The following is an 18,406-nucleotide window of genomic DNA, read 5'->3' as shown; positions in this document are numbered from 1 at the left end:
ACTCTTTCCTCGTCAAGGTCATAATCATTCTTGTGTCTGCTAGTATAATAAAGGGATCCTTGATCCCTAGAGTGCCTTCTCTTAGGATGAGCATACTCTTCTACTACACTACGAGAACGAGACCTATCCCTTGCATGACCAGCTGATCTTGATCGACTTCTGTATCCATCACGAGAAGGAGAATTTCCTGACAGTCTACGTTTTTCTTCTCCAATTTCAGAGGAGGATTGTCTGTGGTAATTTACTTCCCTTCTATTAGCCTCCAGTGATTCACCATCATAGTCACCTTTTAGTTTCTCTTTTCCTTTAAAATGCCCAACTTCCCCATTCTGCCACTCATTGCCTTTGGAAGACTTGACGTTCAAATACCCATTGCCCAAATCATCAGTACCAGCTCGAACATCCCTCCTAGCATGAGTTTCAGCTCTAGAGTGGTTTGAAGAATCATCATCTTCATGAATTCGAGAATCAATGTGGCTCTGACGCCATTTCCCATCTTCTGCATCAGAAGTAGGGCTACTAAATTTATCATTGCTGAAGCCCTCGCTTTCAGTTTTCGAACTTTTAGTGGGAAGTCCCTGCCCAGCATAGAGAATAAATTGAGTGCAAATGTTAAATATTATAATTAGAATACTCAAGGTAACGCTTGATAAAGTAAAAAAAAACAAAGCATTTGAATCATTCCATATGCAAAATTAAATATACAAAACGCATAACCAGCTCTTACAAATTAACTGTAAGCCACCAGTCTTCACTGAAACGCCTAGAGAGACTTCTTTCACTCATGTCATGTTCGTGTAGTGCAACCAGGTTCTTACATATCTATGAAACACTGACAGGGACAGGGTACTCTACCAAAAGCTCTCACGAATAAAAAAATTCATTATACAGTCCAAAAACAAAGAATCAGTGTTCTGTTTGGTCACCAAGATAAAATGAGATACACTGAATCGCTTAATTCTGCGAATGAAATACAAATTTCGCAACCAAAACAGCAAAATTTCAAGAACGAAAACTTCTTTGAAATCTATTTCAATGGCCTCTCTGATTCTCAGTAACCAAACAGATATCACGTGTAGCAATACACAGAATTGAAATTTTAAAAATAAAAAATAATAATAATAATAATAATAATAAACAAATCAAATCAAATCGATCGTATCATACCGGAATTTTCTTATCAGATCGAAGATCTCGATCTGCTTTCACCTCAATTTCACCAGGTTCAGCATCGGATTCCAATTGTTTCTTTCCAACCACACCGTCGAAAGTCTCGTCATCGAGAATCTCTCCCTCCTCGACGTCATCGTCAGGGAGATGGCTGTGCGGAGCGAGAATAGGAGGAGGACTTGGAGAAGGAATCGTGGCAACTATTCCGGCATCGTGATGAATCTCTTCATCACGTCTTTTGGTTCCGTGACGATGGCGGTGATGGTGGCGGTGCTTGTGACGCTTGGAGGATTTGTCTAGGTCTTCCGGAGAGGATGATCGGTGATGCTTGCGTCGAGAATCGTGACCATCGGTGGCCATAATTGGATGGAGAATTAGAATTAGGGTTAGGGTTTGCAGGTTTATTGTGGTTGAAGATGAAGTTAGTATTACGAAGGAGTGAACGGTTGTGGCACGCTGGGAGGTTGTTCTATATTGGATCAGATCGGATTCAGAACCTGACCTTCGACTAACTATAATCCCACGTGTCTTACAAGCGTGTCAAAACCGTGTGTTTTGACATAACTCTCCTCAGATATTTCTACAGTGTCTGTATCTTTTTAAGATTGTGTTTTAGTGTAATTGTGATATTTGAAATTTAAAGAATATACCGATTTAATTTTATAAAAATATTATTGAGAATCATATAGTATTTGAAATGAATGTTTCATTAATAAAATAATATATATAAATAAATCAAATTTCACTTTAACTTATGTTTTCACTTCATCGTTTATCTCTTTCTTCTCGGCAATAATACTAACTCCATCTCTATTTCTATTTTATTTTTTTCTGTTTTATTTTTCTCCTTGCTTTTTCTCATCTTACAACACACATAAAACCTATTAAATGAATTTAACATCACGAAAAATATAATTTCTCATATTCCTACAAATATTTTTTATTAGAATTTTTGAGTTATGGTTACTAAATTAAAAAGTGAGAAAAATATTAATTGTTTGAAATATGTTTATTGAAATTCGTTGAAGTAGATACACAACTCTTATGCTAAATATTAATCTATAGATAAATGTAGTTTTGTTAAAAACTTATTTTGGTACTTATAGTATATTTTAAGAATTTTTATGGTTTTTTATTGTTAATTAAACTATATAATAATTTTTCTAAAGTCTTTAAAATATTTTTTATATTCAAAGTTATTATTGAAGTTTTGCATGTTACTCTTATAGTTATTGGAGAACAAACTTAGTAAAACTTTCATAGTTGTGAATAGACGACGATCATTGTCACGTATTTTTATTATTCCACAATTATTATTTTACTCATTTTCTATATAAAGTATTTATTTAAAAATTGGGAAACATAATATTTGAGTTTTTCTCGATTTTATTCTTTATTTATTCTCATGATATTTGTTATATAATATGTTTATAGTTTAATTTATTTATGAGTTATAAAGTATTCAAATATGGAATTGATGTACATTTGAATATGTTTTCTATGAGTTACAATAAAATGATAAATTATATTTCAATATGTGTTTTGAAAATCGTTGACGGAGGTAGGTTGGTTGAGTTACATTATTTTGATTAGAGAGACTTGTTCGTTAGATGAAGTCGCCCCTATGAGATATGTCATCTTTATGATGCGATGATTATCAACGAGATGTAAGCTTTATAATTGATACATTATGATGCGTTGCAAAATTGAAAGGAGATGGTTAACCATTGCATGGAGTCGCCCCTAAGGGAAATGCCACCATTAGGAGGGAGAAGACTGTCAATGAGATGAAATCGCCTATTAGTTATCAAAAATTTATATTTTTACTTGTTTGATTTTCCATTACTTTATTTGAAGGTTGTTCATTTTGATTTCATTTCTTTATGAATTGAATTAAAAATATTTCTACGTGAACGAATAAATTATAGGTTTAATTATTTTATCATGTGTATACTTTATTTGAGAATTATCTATATTTCAAGTAATATTGTTTAACATAATTGACACACGATTGTAAAATAATTATTTGTGTTGTTTTGTATTTCTCTTCTATTTGGTGGTGGTTGTTGTCTCCTCACTAAATCTGTGTGACTTATCCCTTTACGCTGTTCATTTTTTTTCTTTCTAGTTTCCCATACATATAAGTAGCAAGTTGTTAATAGATTAAAGTCTCAATCATTTTTTGGTAGACCTTTTTGATCGGTGGTCCTTCAGCTGTATATCTGTTGAGTCGCGATGTATTTTGCATCTATTTTAAGTTTCGAAGTTATTTGGGAATATATTAAATATTTAAATTCATTATCTGAAATATTTACTTGGTTAAAAGTTTGAAACAAAATTTTATAATTTAGAAACGATAAAGTTACAAATGATACTATGTCTGAATCTCGAGGAGTATTATATATATTTTGTGAAATGGTTATTTAGAACTATAAAAATTGTGCAATTGTTAAGTTAGTTGATAGATTTGTCAAATTAAAAGTGTAGATTGTGCACGGGTCACATCATTCGATTTTCGGACCGTGACAATATTTGTCTTGTAATTTTTATATTTATTAGTAGAATATATTTGTGTCATATTTTTAATATTTATTAATGATAAGTATCTATGGGATACTTTTTAATATATTTTCAAAATAATTTGTTTTAAATTGAAACTTGTTAATCAATTAATTTATCATTTGATTTGATTCCTAGGCATTTTGTTTTTTAAAATGATTCATATACATTTACCTGTTATTTGCAAGTGAAATATTACAACTATTCTTTATAAAAAAGCAAATATTATTATTATTTGACATAAGTAAATAACTATGAATAGGAATATTTACATCTATAAGTAATTAATATATTTTAAGGCATATTTAAAATTTATTGAATACAAAGTAAATATAATCCATGTAGAAGTGAAAAGCTTGAATTAATTTAATTTTAAAATAAATTATATTCATATATGAGTTTCATATTTCGCTTAAAAGTAAATAAGATTAAAAATAGAAGTAAATTAAATAGTTGGAAATAAATTATATTATAAATATTTAAATAACCTGCATCAACTACGAGAATGTTACATTTTCACTATATTTTGTAGAGAATGTGTTTCATGCCTTGAAGCAATTAGATTCTAAAACAATGTTCAAATTTAATTTAAGTCGTACTAGAAAATCACGATAAATATATTACTTGCTACTCGTCTTTTTAAATGAATTCATAAAGAATAAAATAAATTTTATTTATTATAAGCATGTGTTTGGCTAAAAAATTCAAATTAATGTAATTTTTTCTTTAAATTTGGTTAAGACCAACAAATTAACCTAAAATACACTTATCCACCCTAGAGCAGAGTGCCATTGCTAGGGGAAGCATCTCTTGATGGCTACGATTTGCATCGTTGTTACCTAAACCAACACTGAAAAAGACTGAAGCATCACATTCTTATTCTCAAAGTCTAATATAAACAATTAGTGATTTGGAAAAATTGATTTCCACATCATCATACGATTATTATTTCATTAATATTAAGTTATAAAAAGTTTTTTAATAAATATAATTTATTATATTAAAAAATGTTTACATCTCCTTCACCGTGTCTCGATTTTCACTATCATCATATCTCCTTCATCTTCTTCTTAACCAAAGCTCATAAAACACAATTTCAAAAACTCAAAAAACATAACTCTACCACCATCATCATCTACTCTTTATTAACCAAAACCATAAAAAAAATCCCAAAACATAAATGTACATAAGTTACATCAAATGTCTTTTTGATAAACGAAGAAAGTGCTAATAAAGGTAACAATTATTTTTTATTATAAAAATATTACACCAAATTGAAAAAATAAACAACATTACATGTTCAAACGAACACATAGATAAAAGATGAAAGAAAACTAAGTCGATGTTAAAATCATTTATTTGAACAAAAATGGAAAAACAAAAAGATTTGGAGGGATAGTTCTTGATAAAAAAAAAAAAAAGTTACTAGAAAACAAATTCAATCATGAATACTACAAAGAGTGTGTGCTGTACAAATTGTGAAAATCAATGAAACCGAATCTTATGCACATGTAGTAATTTGTAGTTAAGTTAAACTATGAATGACCGGAATATCCGTTTGATAATGGGAGCTTTACTGTTGTTGATTGGAGTAACTTTCTTTGACATTATTACTTTCTCTTTACCAATTGTTGTTGATGATATCCTAAAAGTAAGTATCACCTTCTTTTCCAATACGTTCACCACAATGGACTCAGTTTCTGCTGAAAAATAAAACATAAACAAACACCATTACAACTGATACTTAAGCAACATTTTTCATAATAAAATGTTTGTAATGCTACCTTTGCAAACACATTTTATAACGACAAAAATAATAAGGACCACTACGCTTTTCCTCTCTATGTCTTTTCTAGCCTCTTGTTGCAAACAAAGCAAATAGAAGAGAGGATATAGAGGTTTGAAGAAAGGATCTTATTTTCCTATCCAATCAACAATTTCACATTTAAGCGTATGTTTGTGTATGTGCACCAAATTCACGATGAAAAACCACGTTGCCTTAGAAGTTTGGTACCAAACATATGCTAATTCTTTGAGAAAACTCAAAGGATGAGTTTACATGAATTGAAGACAGTGTAAGAAACAAAGTGACTCACCATTCATTTTTGTAATAATGTCAGAAACTCTCTTCTGGCACTCTTCACATTGCATATCTGCAGAAAGAACAACCTCCTGCACCTGTTCTTAACGAAACAAACACATCATCAAACAACACATTATAGAAATTCAAAACTCAAAAGTACAGTAAACTCCATACCAGTGGAAGTGACAAAGACTCCAAAGATGCAAGACTAGTCCCAGAAAGAGGAATAAAACTCTTTGAGACTTTCTGAAGTTCCTTTTCAGAAGAACAATCTTCAAAAGCCATACTTTTCTATCTAGCTTCTTATCTTAGCTCTGTTGAACAAAAACCTCTGCTGTCTGTGATTAATTAATAAGGTGGTAGGTTGAGTCTGATTTGAGTTGATAGAGCAATTTCATCTCTCTTGGGATTGGGATGCTTGTGGTGGCTTCAGTTGTTGTTGGTGGGGTGGGCAGAAAATGAAGAATAGTGAAAGGAGTGAAAAAAATACTTTATTTATTTTATGATGATGACTATGTTAATTAAAAGAGATATAAAATTGTTTCACTAATGTGTATATATATATATATCTACTATAATGGAGTGGAGCAGGTCCCACATTATAGTGACATAATAGTGCTTGATTGTTCTTCAGACGAATTATTATTTTTTCATTCAAGGTTGCTTACTTAACCGGGCACTAATTTAATTGAAAAGGATTAACGAACAGTAAGCTATCATAGTTATTATTAGTATTTTTATTGTTATCTAGAAGATTAATACTACTACTAGCATTGGATCCACACCCAATAGCGTAGGTCATTGGGTATCAGTATAACTAAAGTCAAACAATTGGCTTCAGCACTGGCAGACAGTGGTCCATTTCACAGACAGTACAGCATCGAAATTCTAGTATTCTACCTTCCAAAGTCAGGTAAAGCTGTCTTTGCCGACATCAACCTCAACCCAGCAAAGTACGACGGGACTTGGAGTGGGATCCCCTACATGCTTTGAAATTGAAATATATCATTTGAAAAAAATATACAATACTCTTTGACAATTGTTAATATACAGTTCAGCGGCATCAATTTCCCTGGCAAAACAATTGATCAGAAACGATTACGCAGCAGTGTAACTATAACTATAATGATGGTTCATCCACCCCCTTTCATTCATAATGTTTTAAGTTAGGCCAAAATTTTATGTTCTACAATTAAACTACATTTCTTTCTTTCTAGATATCTATCTTTGAATTTCTTATCTAAATATCAAACATTTGAACATCATCAATAGACAACTAAATTAGTAGACAATTAATTTATGATTTCTCAAAGTGCATAAATATTATTACAATCACGACCCGTGCATCACACATGTGATCAATCTAGTAAGATATAACAAAAAAGAAAATGCAAAGAAAAAATACAAAAGTTTAAGAATTCCCGGGAGATCGATCTAGTAAAATAATCAAAAATCAAGAGCAAATAAAAAGTACAAAAGTTTAGGAACTAAGCCAAACAGCTTCTCAAGAAACAATGTTTGGTATAACTAAATTTATCTCAAAGTGAAGAACGACTATAATGTTAGGCTTTCTGGGTTTTCAATGATTTTAGAGAATGTCTGAAGGAAGGCAGCCAGGTCAGCCCCATAAATTATTCGGTGATCAGCTGTTACATTCACCTGAAAAAGGAAAGTTTAGACCCAATTAATTAGATCCTGGGAAATTTAAAAATAAATTAAAAAAACTACCATTCGATATGGTTCTAATAAAAAAACTGACAGAAGAGACCAATCTGAACCAGTATTTGACAAGGTACTTCTTATGACAACATTAATCAAGAAGTAAATTCTCTCATGAATCATGATAGATGTGCTTGCCCGATGAAGACAAGAAAAAGGTTTTCTACCCTTCTCCGTCAAAGTGAGGCATCATGCATGTGAGGTCCTTGAATTTATAAATTTTGACAAGGTAGTGCAACTGTGCATTTATAGGATAAGAAGGAACCGCTGTTTCTTCTGAATTTTAGGTTGTGAAAATAAACTCAATTGTTGGATGCTTATCAAATCTTAAGACAAAAAAACAACCAATATAATCAAACCACCACCACCAAGCCTTTTCCCACTTAGAAGAGTTGACTATATTGATCAATGGATGTCATATTAGATCCAATAATAGACAACTTGCCTCTTATGTCTCTTATAGTTTGGTATATAGTTTCCTTGGTCTCCCTTTAGCTCTAACTATTGGATGGTGCTTGATGGGATATACATATACTCACACTAGCTTCTATAAGTCTTCTCCATAATCATATATATCTAGTTAAAGATTCTATAATCTTCTCTACAATGGAGGGTATCCTAGTATTTCTAAAATGAGTGTATTTCTAGTCCTACTTTGTCTTGCGTAACCAATGAATCGTGCATTGTAATATTGTCATCTCTACAGACTACAACACTAAAAGTTACTTTTTAGATTTTTTCCACCTAACATTCAGTTCCATACAACATTGCAAATCTTACAACTGTTGACTAATTTTTTACTTTATGCTTGAGTGATGTTTTTCTATTGCATATCACACCCGAAACGTTCCTCCATTTCATCCACCCTATTTTGATTATATGATTGACGCATTCCTCTATTTCTCTGTTACTTGTGTGATAGATCTGTGGTACTCTGAAACGTGAGACTTGTATTAAATGGTCATCTCTGTGATAAAATTTGTTTAGCATTTGATATACTCTTTTTTTCTACTTTTGCTCAGGCTGAAATTGTGTCCCAGGCTTATTGACATATCTCTAACTTTTCAATTATTTATTTTCTTGAATCTACAACTAAGATTATATCATCTTAAAAAACGCTTGTGCTGTGACACCATTTATTGGATATGTCCTGTAAGTACTTCTACAATCGAGATCAAAAGATACAGGTCAAAATGCTTAAAAAATGAAACATAAAAGTTTGAAATATAGCAAGTTGGATTTTGTGTTGCTCTGCAATCACTACTCAAAGAGTATATCCATTAACTGACTATGAAAGAAATGACATATCATTTGACATGATGGTGATAAGACATTCCCAATTTATGGTTTCAAGATTAACAACCCCAAAGAAGCATTGGAATTTGTTTGCAGAGAACCACTTGTATAGATTTTTCAAAAGGAAAAAACAAAACAAAAGACTACAGAGAAAACTGTAGTAATCATAGTGTGTGTGGATGAATATAATATAGGAAGTTGAAATTTCATCTTTGAAACGAGTTCAATTGTTTATAGTGTCGAGGAACTTAGCAGAAGCAAGTTGTTGTTAAACTACGACATCAGCCTATGTGGTATTTTAAAATGCACTTTAGCCACTATGAATCAATTGAACTATCTGACTAAGGTTCCTGTGAAACCTATTGCTATAATGCTAACAAGAATCCAAGACGAAGAGTGACAAGTCTAGATGATAATTTCTTCAAGAGAGAAAGAGTATATGATCCAGGCCCGACAAGAACGAAGCCTTCTGAACATTGAATCTTTGGTTCACAAGGTAATAGGAGAAGAAATAAAAAATTCAAGAAACAGAAAACTCAGAGGACACACTTGTGTGCGTCGGGAGGGGTTCATCGGTGAATACCATAATCCAGCAAATAAATTTAAGAAATGATTAGAAAGAAGTATTATGATGAATATTTGAGACAGAACACTGAATCCATGCAGCTGAAAAAAATGTTCATGAAGTATAACACCTTGCAGATGTGATCTAAATTTTATACTATATCGATTGAGTTATCTCTTGAAAAAAAAAATACTCACACAGCACAACACCACCCACCCAGATACAATCTAAAATTTCGACTATGAACCTACAGTTAACCCTTCGGAAAATTATATTATTAGTGTGAGACCATGAAAATGCAATCTAAGCCTTCACATGATGATCATGGTGCAATGACAGAAGGCTCTATTTCTATCAAAAAATGTTTGTTTATGTTCACCTGGACTTCATCCATTGTTCTAAGCATGAATGCATAAACAGCAAGAAAAGTATATATATATATATCATATAACTCACCAGCATTTTACTTTTCACTCTGAAGAATCCATCTGCATCGGCCAGTACAGTAGGCTTTGATGCTCCAACAGCCATGATAGCGCCCTGAAAATAAATGATAGTTTAAAACCAAACAATGTTCAAACTGCTAGACTAAAAGTCAGAATCCCTCAAATTAACAATTCAAAATCCAAAAAACAATCACTAACCTGGCCTGGAGGAAGTATGGCATCAAACCTGTCAACTCCAAACATACCCAAATTGGAAAGTGTGAAAGTTCCTGAAGGCAACCAGACACAATTAATATCGGGTAAAAATGTTCACATAACACAGAAATCAAATTGTTAATAGCATTAACGAAACCTGAATTATACTCATGAGGTTGCAATTGCTTTGAACGAGCCTTTCCAACTAGTTCTTTCCATTTTTGAGACAACAGATACAAGTCCAACTACAACACAACACCAAAACAATCAACCAATGAAATAAAAATTGGACAAAAAAACAGAAAAACAAATTTAAATTCACAGACCTTATCAGCATCCTGAAGAACTGGGGTTATCAAGCCACCATTGATTGCCACAGCAACAGCAACATTAATGTTACTGTTATAGTGAAAGTTCTTGCCGTCTTTGCAGGTGGCATTGACAACTGGATGCTGAACAAGTGCCATAGCAACAGCCTTAGCCAATATAGCAGTCATGGTCACACCCTTAGGTTTCACCTGAACAAAAAATTCAACATCAAATTTCAAAACCCCAATAAAATAATATTCAATCTCAACTATCCATCACCAAAATTTCAAAATCAAACAATGCCATTCATAATCATCATCATAATCATATATCATAGAGTTATGTTAGTTTGACACAATGGGACAACAAAATTTGTCAACAATTTAGATGTCTGGTTAATGCATTTCAAATAGATAGGTAATTACATTTTAGTAAATGGTTAATGAATATTACAAGGTGTTGCACCTCATTAACCTTCTACAAAACACAATTAATCACAATTTTGAATGTTAATCAATAATCACAATTTTCAGTTGTATATTTGAACTGAAATTGTGGTTAATTCATATCATGTATATTTGAAAACCTCAAATTCGTGTATATTTGAATATATTGTCCATTTGAACATCTAAAATTTAGTTTTGTCAAACTTCTGGTTAATGAGTTGAGACACTTCATATTCACTAATTAACCACAAATTTGAATTGCATTAACCATCATCATTGTTTTCTATTTTTGCTCTCAAATTTATGTGTCACAATATCACTTATCTATCATATAATTCATATTCATACCTTCTCGTAGAGAGCATCAAGAGCATCAGTGGTGACAGGATACCCAACACGGAATGTAGGCACAGAGAGAGACTCCACCATATTCTTAGAAACAGCAGATTGCATCGTCGTGAAAGGAACAACACTGGAACCTGGAAGCAAAGCAGCAGAAGAAGAACCAGCAGCAGCTGATTTTGTTGGTTGAACCGACGCCGCCGGAGTAGGAGTCGCCACCGCCGGAGCTACATTACTCTTCGACGGTGTAATCCCGGCGGCAGCCTCGACATCTTCCGGCGTGATCCGGCCAAACGGACCTGTCCCGGAGAGCGATGCAATGTCGACCTTGTGCTGTTTTGCAAGCTTCTTCGCCTGAGGTGTAGCCACAATTTTCTTCGGACCATCGGAAACAGACTTAGCCGCCGGCGGAGGAGGAGGAGGAGGTTGAGAATTCACCGGAGGAGTATCCTCGATTGGCGGAGAAGACGAAGAAGAAGAAGAAGAAGCGGATTTGACGGATTTGGCTTTAGCTTGAGCTTCAGCGATATCTTCAGGAGTCTCCGCAAGCAAACCAATGGGAGCACCAACGGGAGCAGTTTCACCTTCATTAACAACAATAGCAGCGAGAATTCCATCGTAAAACGTTTCAACGTCCATATCAGCTTTATCGGATTCAACGACGACGACACTATCGCCTTTAGAGAGAGTATCGCCTTCAGATTTAATCCAGGAGACGATTTTACCCTCAGTCATTGTTGAACTGAGTGCGGGCATGAAGATTTCGCGGATCTTGGCTTGGATTTTGAAGGAAGAAGGTCGGCGGCGAGGGGATGAGGAACGGGGGAGGATGAGAGTTGAGAATGAAAGGTTTGTTGTTGAGTTGCGAAGAGAAGGAGAAGCCATAGAGAATATCGAAGAGGAAGAAGAACAATGTGCGTTCATTTTGGGAATGTGAAAATGAAATGGAAATGAAATTGGAATGAAATTGAAATGAGAGATATGAAGAAGGAGAGGGGGCGGAGACGACGAGGAAGGGAGAGTTGATACTTGTTGCTACCTCTTACTGCTCACTTTTTTCTTTTTTTCTTTTTTTATATACAAATTGTTGTTATTGCCCAACGACCTCACCGAAGCAAATCTTTTGTTTATTTATGTTCGATAAATACAACTTTATAACCAGTGCACATTTATTGGTGAGTTATACAACTCCCTCATCCTAGTTCGATACTTATAAATTGTTGCAAATTTTAGAATGTGCTTTTCAGAAATAATAATTAATGATCTTTATTTTTTCTATTTTTTCTTTAAGTATTAAATTTTTTTCTTGTTATTTTCACATAACCGTTTTCATTTGAGTTTGAATTATTGTTTGAGAGACGATGTCTATAATTTTTAAATTTTTTTCAAATACATATATAAGATGTAACTTTTTAACATTTGACCAAATTATTGATTGTGGTTTAATGAGACTCATTTTAATTTTAATAAATTAAATATTATATGTTAGAAATAGTGTATTATAGAGTATCTTTTTAACAATATTTGTATTTTATTTTTTAATTGTGTAAGGTGGTCTATAATATTCATAAATATCTTATTATCAATAACAAAAAAGTATTCATAAAATTCATATATATTTCATGATATGAATTTTGTTAGTAATTTTATTAACTAAATTGATAAATTAAATTTTTATTCGTAGATCAAATTAACTTACAAAAAATATATTTGTGGGTCAAACTAATTAATAACTAATACATTCGATGATGTATTTAGAATTTTTTATATATTCATTGATTAATGTAGACCAACACATTCAAAGATTAAAATAATTGTTCACTCTTAATAAGTCATTACTATTTTTTGAAGAAAAAATGTATTTTATTAATAATCAAGGATTCAATCAATATTGGAATATTGAGAGAGAAAATGGAATAGAATCAAAATAAACTGCTTTATCTAAGGAATGAATAAGCATGTTGACTTTGTGGCTCAAGTAAAAAAAGTTAAGAATTTATAATGATAAATAAATTATAAATATGATTTTTAACATTACTATTACTGATTTATTTAAAAAAACTCTGCTTTAGCTAAGGAATAAATAACCATGTTGACTTTATGGCTCGAGTAAAAAAAGTTAAGAATTAAAATGATAAAGAAATTATAAATATGATTTTTACCTTGAGCGTAATATTCACGATATTAACATTACTATTATTGGTTTATTTAAAAAAACTCTAACATTGAAATATAACAGAACCAAACTCAGCAATCGATAATTGAAGCATTCATATCATTCACACTCCTTTTTAACCTCTATAAATATTAGCAATAATTCTCACAACACTTTTTTTCAACTCATTCTCTTTAAATTTGTCAAGATTCAAATAATTTAGTGAAATTCTGTTCATTTTTAATCAATAAAATAGAGCATATTAAAACAAATAATTAGTAATTTCAAATAAAATGAGGAAGAGTGAAGATAGAAAAATTGAAAGGAGTGGGTAGCATCTCCAAATAATGATCTTAGCAAGAGGAAAGTTAAGGTCAGATAAATTCAACATGTCATCTCTCTCACCATTACCTAACATCTTTCTCCATCACCGACCCTTCACACCATCGTCCCATTAGACCTGCGAACCCTTCCTCAACCTTCGTGTTGTGTCTTGAACCCACTACAACTCACACTAGTCCCACTAAACAAAATTATGAATTATTTTCTACCCACGAAATTGTGTGTTTGGATTACAAAGATACATTAATAACCTAGAACTTTATAGAATTTTGTAAGCACGTCGATTTTTTATTATGTAAATTAAATATCTTCTGTACATAAATATAAAGTTTAATCCCTTCAATCAAATAAGAGTACAATGTACGTCAAATTCAAATATTTTTAAATTGATGTATTATCACAAATTGAATTTAAATAAATATTTGATTAAATTAGAACAAACTCGAGTAAACATATTTAAATTTGATTTGTTATTTTATTATTGAATTAAAAGATAGTTTTTGATATTTTACATTTATATAACTTAAAAAAAATCTCTCAGAAAAATAATCAAAATGCACCCCTCTCTTAAATGTATATACCGATCTAACCCCTTTGTTATTATGAATATTTTCTGTGGATTCAATGAGGTTTAATCTTAAGACCTCATACATACCACCTAAATATCTCACCACTAAACTAATTATAGTAGCATAAATTTTGTTATTGTTAAATTGTATTAACGACTTTAACTAAAATGGGACTTTAACTAAAATGGGAGTTTTATATGGTAATCAACTAATTAGTACTTAGTATAAAGTATACCTGTGTTCCTTTTTATAAACAATCTTTTGAAAAGCGTACATGTATAAACCAAACACATATTTAGTTATAGCCAAACACATATTTATTATTATATTGAAAAATACATAAATAATAGTGACATTATGAGAAAAATAACTTTTACTACATCTATAAACCAAACACATATTTAGTTATAGCCAACAATTTCAAAAATGATTCACATTGAATTTCAAATATAAACCAATTTTTTAAATCATTATAATCACTGTATTATTGAAAAGTTATTCTTATACTAAATGTGGAACAATACAACATCTTTAAGGACGGTTAGATCTAGAGAGATATAATTTTTCTTTCTAAACCTAAGAGTTCTCCGAGCTGCTATACTGCCCAACTACTCTAGAATATCCAAACACCTTCTGTTATCACTGTAATAGTGAGAATTAACAATTTGATATTTCTGATAATAATGCACTGAATAACCTACACATTGCATTACTTTTTTGTTTAAAAGGATTTAAAAATCATTGTATGTTTCCTTCAAATAAATGATGTATATGTATATAAAAAACAAAACAACACATCAATATAATCATTTTATTAAAACCCTATTTTTTACATCTCCCTAAAGCTCCAAACAGCCGCTAAGAAACTGACATAATTAAATGTACATATTGGTTATAAGAAAAAATGAAGCATGTATATTGTTATATCAATGGAGCCACATCACTATCTTCTAACAACCAGACCTAGCATTTGATTTCTTCTTCAAATTTATCTCTTTATATGAACTCACCAGTTCAACACAATATTTCGTGAAAGGTACAGTTTATCAATGTATTCTATAACTGGAAGTGATGCACTAATGTACCTCCTCATCTTCTTCTCAGCTGATTGCTCTGCAATAACATTTATGATGAAGCTTATGTCTTTGTAAAATGAATGATTCGAACAAGAAAATAATATCTAATTAGTAACATGATTGATCTAACAAGCAAAAGTATAAAATCCTTTGTTTTTTATACCAAAATATCTATTTGTTTATAAGACAAAAAAAATCCATTTGTTTCACAACACAATAAGATATTTTTGGTCAGAGGAGACTTAAAGTTGTTTTTTAGAATGAAATTTTTAAATGAGATTTTACATGGCAGAAGATATTTTAAATAATTCCTTTTCTAAATATATGTATTTAAAAAAATTGTTCTACATACAGATCATAAGTGGATTATATAGATATGTCAAAGTAAAAAAAATAAATTAATGATGTCTTTTGATATATCATATTATGAGTTCATGTTGGCTTCTTAGACCTTATTGATGACACAGTCGATGTTATGTTTATCTTTAACAAAATGGTACTTAATAGTTGATACATAATATTGATGTTATGTTTATCTTTAACAAAATGGTACTTAATAGTTGATACATAATATTGATGTTATGTTTATCTTTAACAAAACGGTACTTAATAGTTGATACATAATATTAATGTATGTCTAATATCATCATATTGTGGTTTATTGTTAAGCATTATTGTTAAATGATTGAACACAAAAATTTGTAAATTATAAAAAATGTAGATTCTTTTCACTTATTTCTCCCTGTGCAACGTTCTCAATACTAATTTGATACATTCAATAATTGTAGTGATAGTAACTAATACATTTATAGACAAAAATGACTATTTACCCTAAATTTTAAATGGGATTCAAAAAGTATTAACCAATATAAGGAATAAGTTTTTCAAATTATCTCCATATAAACGCAGTGTACGTATGATTCAATATCCACTGAACATAACAAAACAATGCAAGTTAGTTACCTGTTTCATTGAGCTTGAAAAAAAGTTGGTCTCTCGTCGGAAGTGTATACATCCCAGCATATACAGCCGTTCTGACGGTCCATGTGTGATACGGTGCACACACCTCTCCATAAGCTGTTGAAGCCACTCCTTTCAGAGAAATATCACTGAAAATATCAAATAATAAATGATATGTCATCAATACTATTTCAGACACATAAAGTAACCACATTTTATAGAAAAGTAAACAGCATGGATAGTTCAACATCTAATTTGAGTTTAAAGTAACCAAATCTGATAAGAAAGTAAACAACTGGGATACTTTATCCTCAAATTAGAGTTCCCCCACCCCACCCAAACAAAAGAGTTTCTCAAAAGACAAAATAACATAGATGCATAATTAGGATTTCATACTCAGTTGACAAAAGTTGTTCAAATATAGCTCTAACGAGATCAAGACCCTGTTGAACTCTGCGTAGGTTACGTGAAGAACTTCCTGATGTTTTCACCGTGTCATTGGCGACATCAAGGTCAATTATTTCTTGTAAAGTCTGACACGTCTTTGATGCTTCCACTAGTCCATGTAGCTGAAATATCAATCATCATACATTCACATCATTAGAACAAGAGCCAGGAAAACATCATAAAACTAAAAGTTGAAAATTTTGGAGCAAAGAAACACATGACATCCTGAATACTAACTAGACCAGAAATTAGTAATATCAAAGCAATTGATTTTATAAACAAAAAAATAACCTGCATATTGAAGCGTCATAAAACTCTTAAGTATTTTAAAAAAGTTCTGCAACTACTATTATACCATGACATCAAAGTTTTTTATGACTCCACTGCAACAACAAAGAGACCACGATTAAGTCACACCACACACATTAGAGAGTCATTCTCCACAATATCAAAGATCACAACTGTATTTCAATTTAAAACCTTGATTATAGTCATTAAATACTAATCTTCTTTAGTCACATACAACAACAACCAAGCTTTATCCCACTAATAAGTAGGGTCGGCTAGAAGATGAAACGACACCATAATATCTATAACATATCATATCTCTATCCAACTCATAAATCTCTAAGTCTTTCGTAATAATTTCTCTTTATATTTTCCTAGATTTTCCTCTGCCTCTGATATACTCTCCTTAATATCAAATAACAAACCACCTAAGCCAATTTCCACCACATTTTCTATGATAAGTGCTCACTCAACTCTCTCTAATAATGATATTATTCCAAATCTTATCTAGTCTAATCTTTCAATCTTCTCTAATAACACACATAAATAAATCCTTGTGTATTTGTGATATGTACAAGCAAAAAATAACATCCCTAAGGGGCTTGCAATTACTAATCATTTATATAAGTGCTCAACATATAATTCAACCATTGAAATAAGACAAATCAATTACCCAATACAAAATCACAATAATTATATAAATGAATGAAAATAATTATATATATGTACCTTCGCAACGTATTCCATTTCAGCAAATTTGAAAGCAAGGCCAAGACAACGAAAAAGAATAGAAACAAGAGAAGCGGTTTCGCAAAATATATCCAACCGAATATGTTGTTGTTCGTTCTTCCTTTCATTAACCTTTTTTGCGAGCTCTTCAAAAGCTTCTGCTATGGCAGAAAGAGGCAAATCAACCGCTAAATCCGAATGTTCCATGACGGATCCACCACATACCATAGTTTCAATTCACCGCAACATTTAATTCCTTTTCTATATTTAAAAACGAAAACAAGCGAGCAATTCTTTTTTCTTTATTTTGTGAAGAAAGATTAAAAAAAAATTTGGGAAGCATTGATTAAACGTCAAAAAGGATTAGAAAAGGAGTCTTTAGGATTTTTGGGAAAGGTTGATGAAAAGGGAAATATTGTTTTTGTGTGAAGGAATGTTCCCTGTGAATGCGGTGTGTGAGAGGTTAAAAACTCAAAGCGCTGTTAAATCAAAACAAAAACACTTGAAATGCACAGAGAGGTGAGAGTAAAAAACGTTAACCGTTGGTAAACTTAGTGGGGTTTGTGTTGCATTAAAGCCCATCTTCTCTAAATTGGGCCTAATCTAATCATGGTCACCAATCATACTCATGTTGTTTCGTATCTTACCCGCCCGGCTAAAACTTTTACAGAAATTTACTGTAAATTAAATTCCGTAATTTTTTTATATGA

General features: G+C 31.4%; 4 protein-coding genes across 5 annotated transcripts in view; all 4 read right to left on the bottom strand.

Moving 5' to 3' along the window:
* Positions 1 to 1,683, bottom strand: part of LOC101509399 (uncharacterized) — an 11,680-nt gene extending 9,997 nt beyond the window's left edge. The window contains exons 1-2 of the mRNA XM_073367266.1: positions 1,168 to 1,683; positions 3 to 578 (exon numbers count right to left, since the gene is read on the bottom strand). Of these exons, the coding sequence (XP_073223367.1) occupies positions 3 to 578; positions 1,168 to 1,530 (939 nt within the window). The 5' untranslated portion in view covers positions 1,531 to 1,683. The remainder of the gene's footprint in view (positions 1 to 2; positions 579 to 1,167) is intronic.
* A 3,277-nt stretch (positions 1,684 to 4,960) lies between these two features.
* On the bottom strand, positions 4,961 to 6,355 carry LOC101502645 (uncharacterized). 2 transcript variants are annotated; one of them, XM_004497047.4, is made up of 3 exons: positions 5,987 to 6,355; positions 5,826 to 5,907; positions 4,961 to 5,432 (listed from the first exon to the last, which is right to left on the bottom strand). In XM_004497047.4, exons 1-3 carry the CDS (start codon positions 6,095 to 6,097, stop codon positions 5,260 to 5,262), a joined length of 366 nt encoding a protein of 121 aa, XP_004497104.1. In that variant the 5' UTR covers positions 6,098 to 6,355; the 3' UTR covers positions 4,961 to 5,259. The 2 variants fall into 2 exon arrangements, with proteins under 2 accessions (XP_004497104.1, XP_004497105.1); XM_004497048.4 differs by having other exon boundaries at positions 4,961 to 5,429.
* Positions 6,356 to 7,081: 726 nt separating this feature from the next.
* Positions 7,082 to 12,245, bottom strand: LOC101502335 (dihydrolipoyllysine-residue acetyltransferase component 4 of pyruvate dehydrogenase complex, chloroplastic). Its single transcript, XM_004497046.4, has 6 exons — positions 11,137 to 12,245; positions 10,360 to 10,551; positions 10,191 to 10,278; positions 10,037 to 10,107; positions 9,849 to 9,932; positions 7,082 to 7,471 (listed from the first exon to the last, which is right to left on the bottom strand). The coding sequence occupies exons 1-6, from the start codon at positions 12,052 to 12,054 to the stop codon at positions 7,367 to 7,369; spliced, it is 1,458 nt and encodes a 485-aa protein (XP_004497103.1). The 5' UTR covers positions 12,055 to 12,245; the 3' UTR covers positions 7,082 to 7,366.
* Positions 12,246 to 14,974: 2,729 nt separating this feature from the next.
* Positions 14,975 to 18,162, bottom strand: LOC101502009 (ACD11 homolog protein). The gene is made up of 4 exons (XM_004497045.4): positions 17,697 to 18,162; positions 16,629 to 16,801; positions 16,236 to 16,381; positions 14,975 to 15,309 (listed from the first exon to the last, which is right to left on the bottom strand). Exons 1-4 carry the CDS (start codon positions 17,922 to 17,924, stop codon positions 15,203 to 15,205), a joined length of 654 nt encoding a protein of 217 aa, XP_004497102.1. The 5' UTR covers positions 17,925 to 18,162; the 3' UTR covers positions 14,975 to 15,202.
* Positions 18,163 to 18,406: the final 244 nt, after the last annotated feature.

Source organism: Cicer arietinum, chromosome 4, assembly GCF_000331145.2.
Source record: "Cicer arietinum cultivar CDC Frontier isolate Library 1 chromosome 4, Cicar.CDCFrontier_v2.0, whole genome shotgun sequence".
In the NCBI taxonomy this organism is placed as follows: Eukaryota; Viridiplantae; Streptophyta; class Magnoliopsida; order Fabales; family Fabaceae; genus Cicer; species Cicer arietinum.
This window is presented reverse-complemented; position numbering and strand designations above follow the sequence as displayed.

Excerpts from the sequence above, each read along its gene's own strand:
- LOC101502645 (XM_004497047.4), bottom strand. The coding sequence starts at position 6,097 with ATGGCTTTTGAAGATTGTTCTTCTGAAAAGGAACTTCAGAAAGTCTCA. Across the intron at positions 5,908-5,986 it reads AGTCTTTGTCACTTCCACTG|GTGCAGGAGGTTGTTCTTTC; the intron begins GTATGGAGTTTA and ends CGTTAAGAACAG. Across the intron at positions 5,433-5,825 it reads CATTATTACAAAAATGAATG|CAGAAACTGAGTCCATTGTG; the intron begins GTGAGTCACTTT and ends TTTATTTTTCAG.
- LOC101502335 (XM_004497046.4), bottom strand. The coding sequence starts at position 12,054 with ATGAACGCACATTGTTCTTCTTCCTCTTCGATATTCTCTATGGCTTCT. Across the intron at positions 10,108-10,190 it reads ACCTCATGAGTATAATTCAG|GAACTTTCACACTTTCCAAT; the intron begins GTTTCGTTAATG and ends GGTTGCCTTCAG. Across the intron at positions 9,933-10,036 it reads CCATACTTCCTCCAGGCCAG|GGCGCTATCATGGCTGTTGG; the intron begins GTTAGTGATTGT and ends ATTTATTTTCAG.
- LOC101502009 (XM_004497045.4), bottom strand. The coding sequence starts at position 17,924 with ATGGTATGTGGTGGATCCGTCATGGAACATTCGGATTTAGCGGTTGAT. Across the intron at positions 16,382-16,628 it reads GAACAACTTTTGTCAACTGA|TGATATTTCTCTGAAAGGAG; the intron begins GTATGAAATCCT and ends TGATATTTTCAG. Across the intron at positions 15,310-16,235 it reads TTTCAAGCTCAATGAAACAG|AGCAATCAGCTGAGAAGAAG; the intron begins GTAACTAACTTG and ends ATGTTATTGCAG.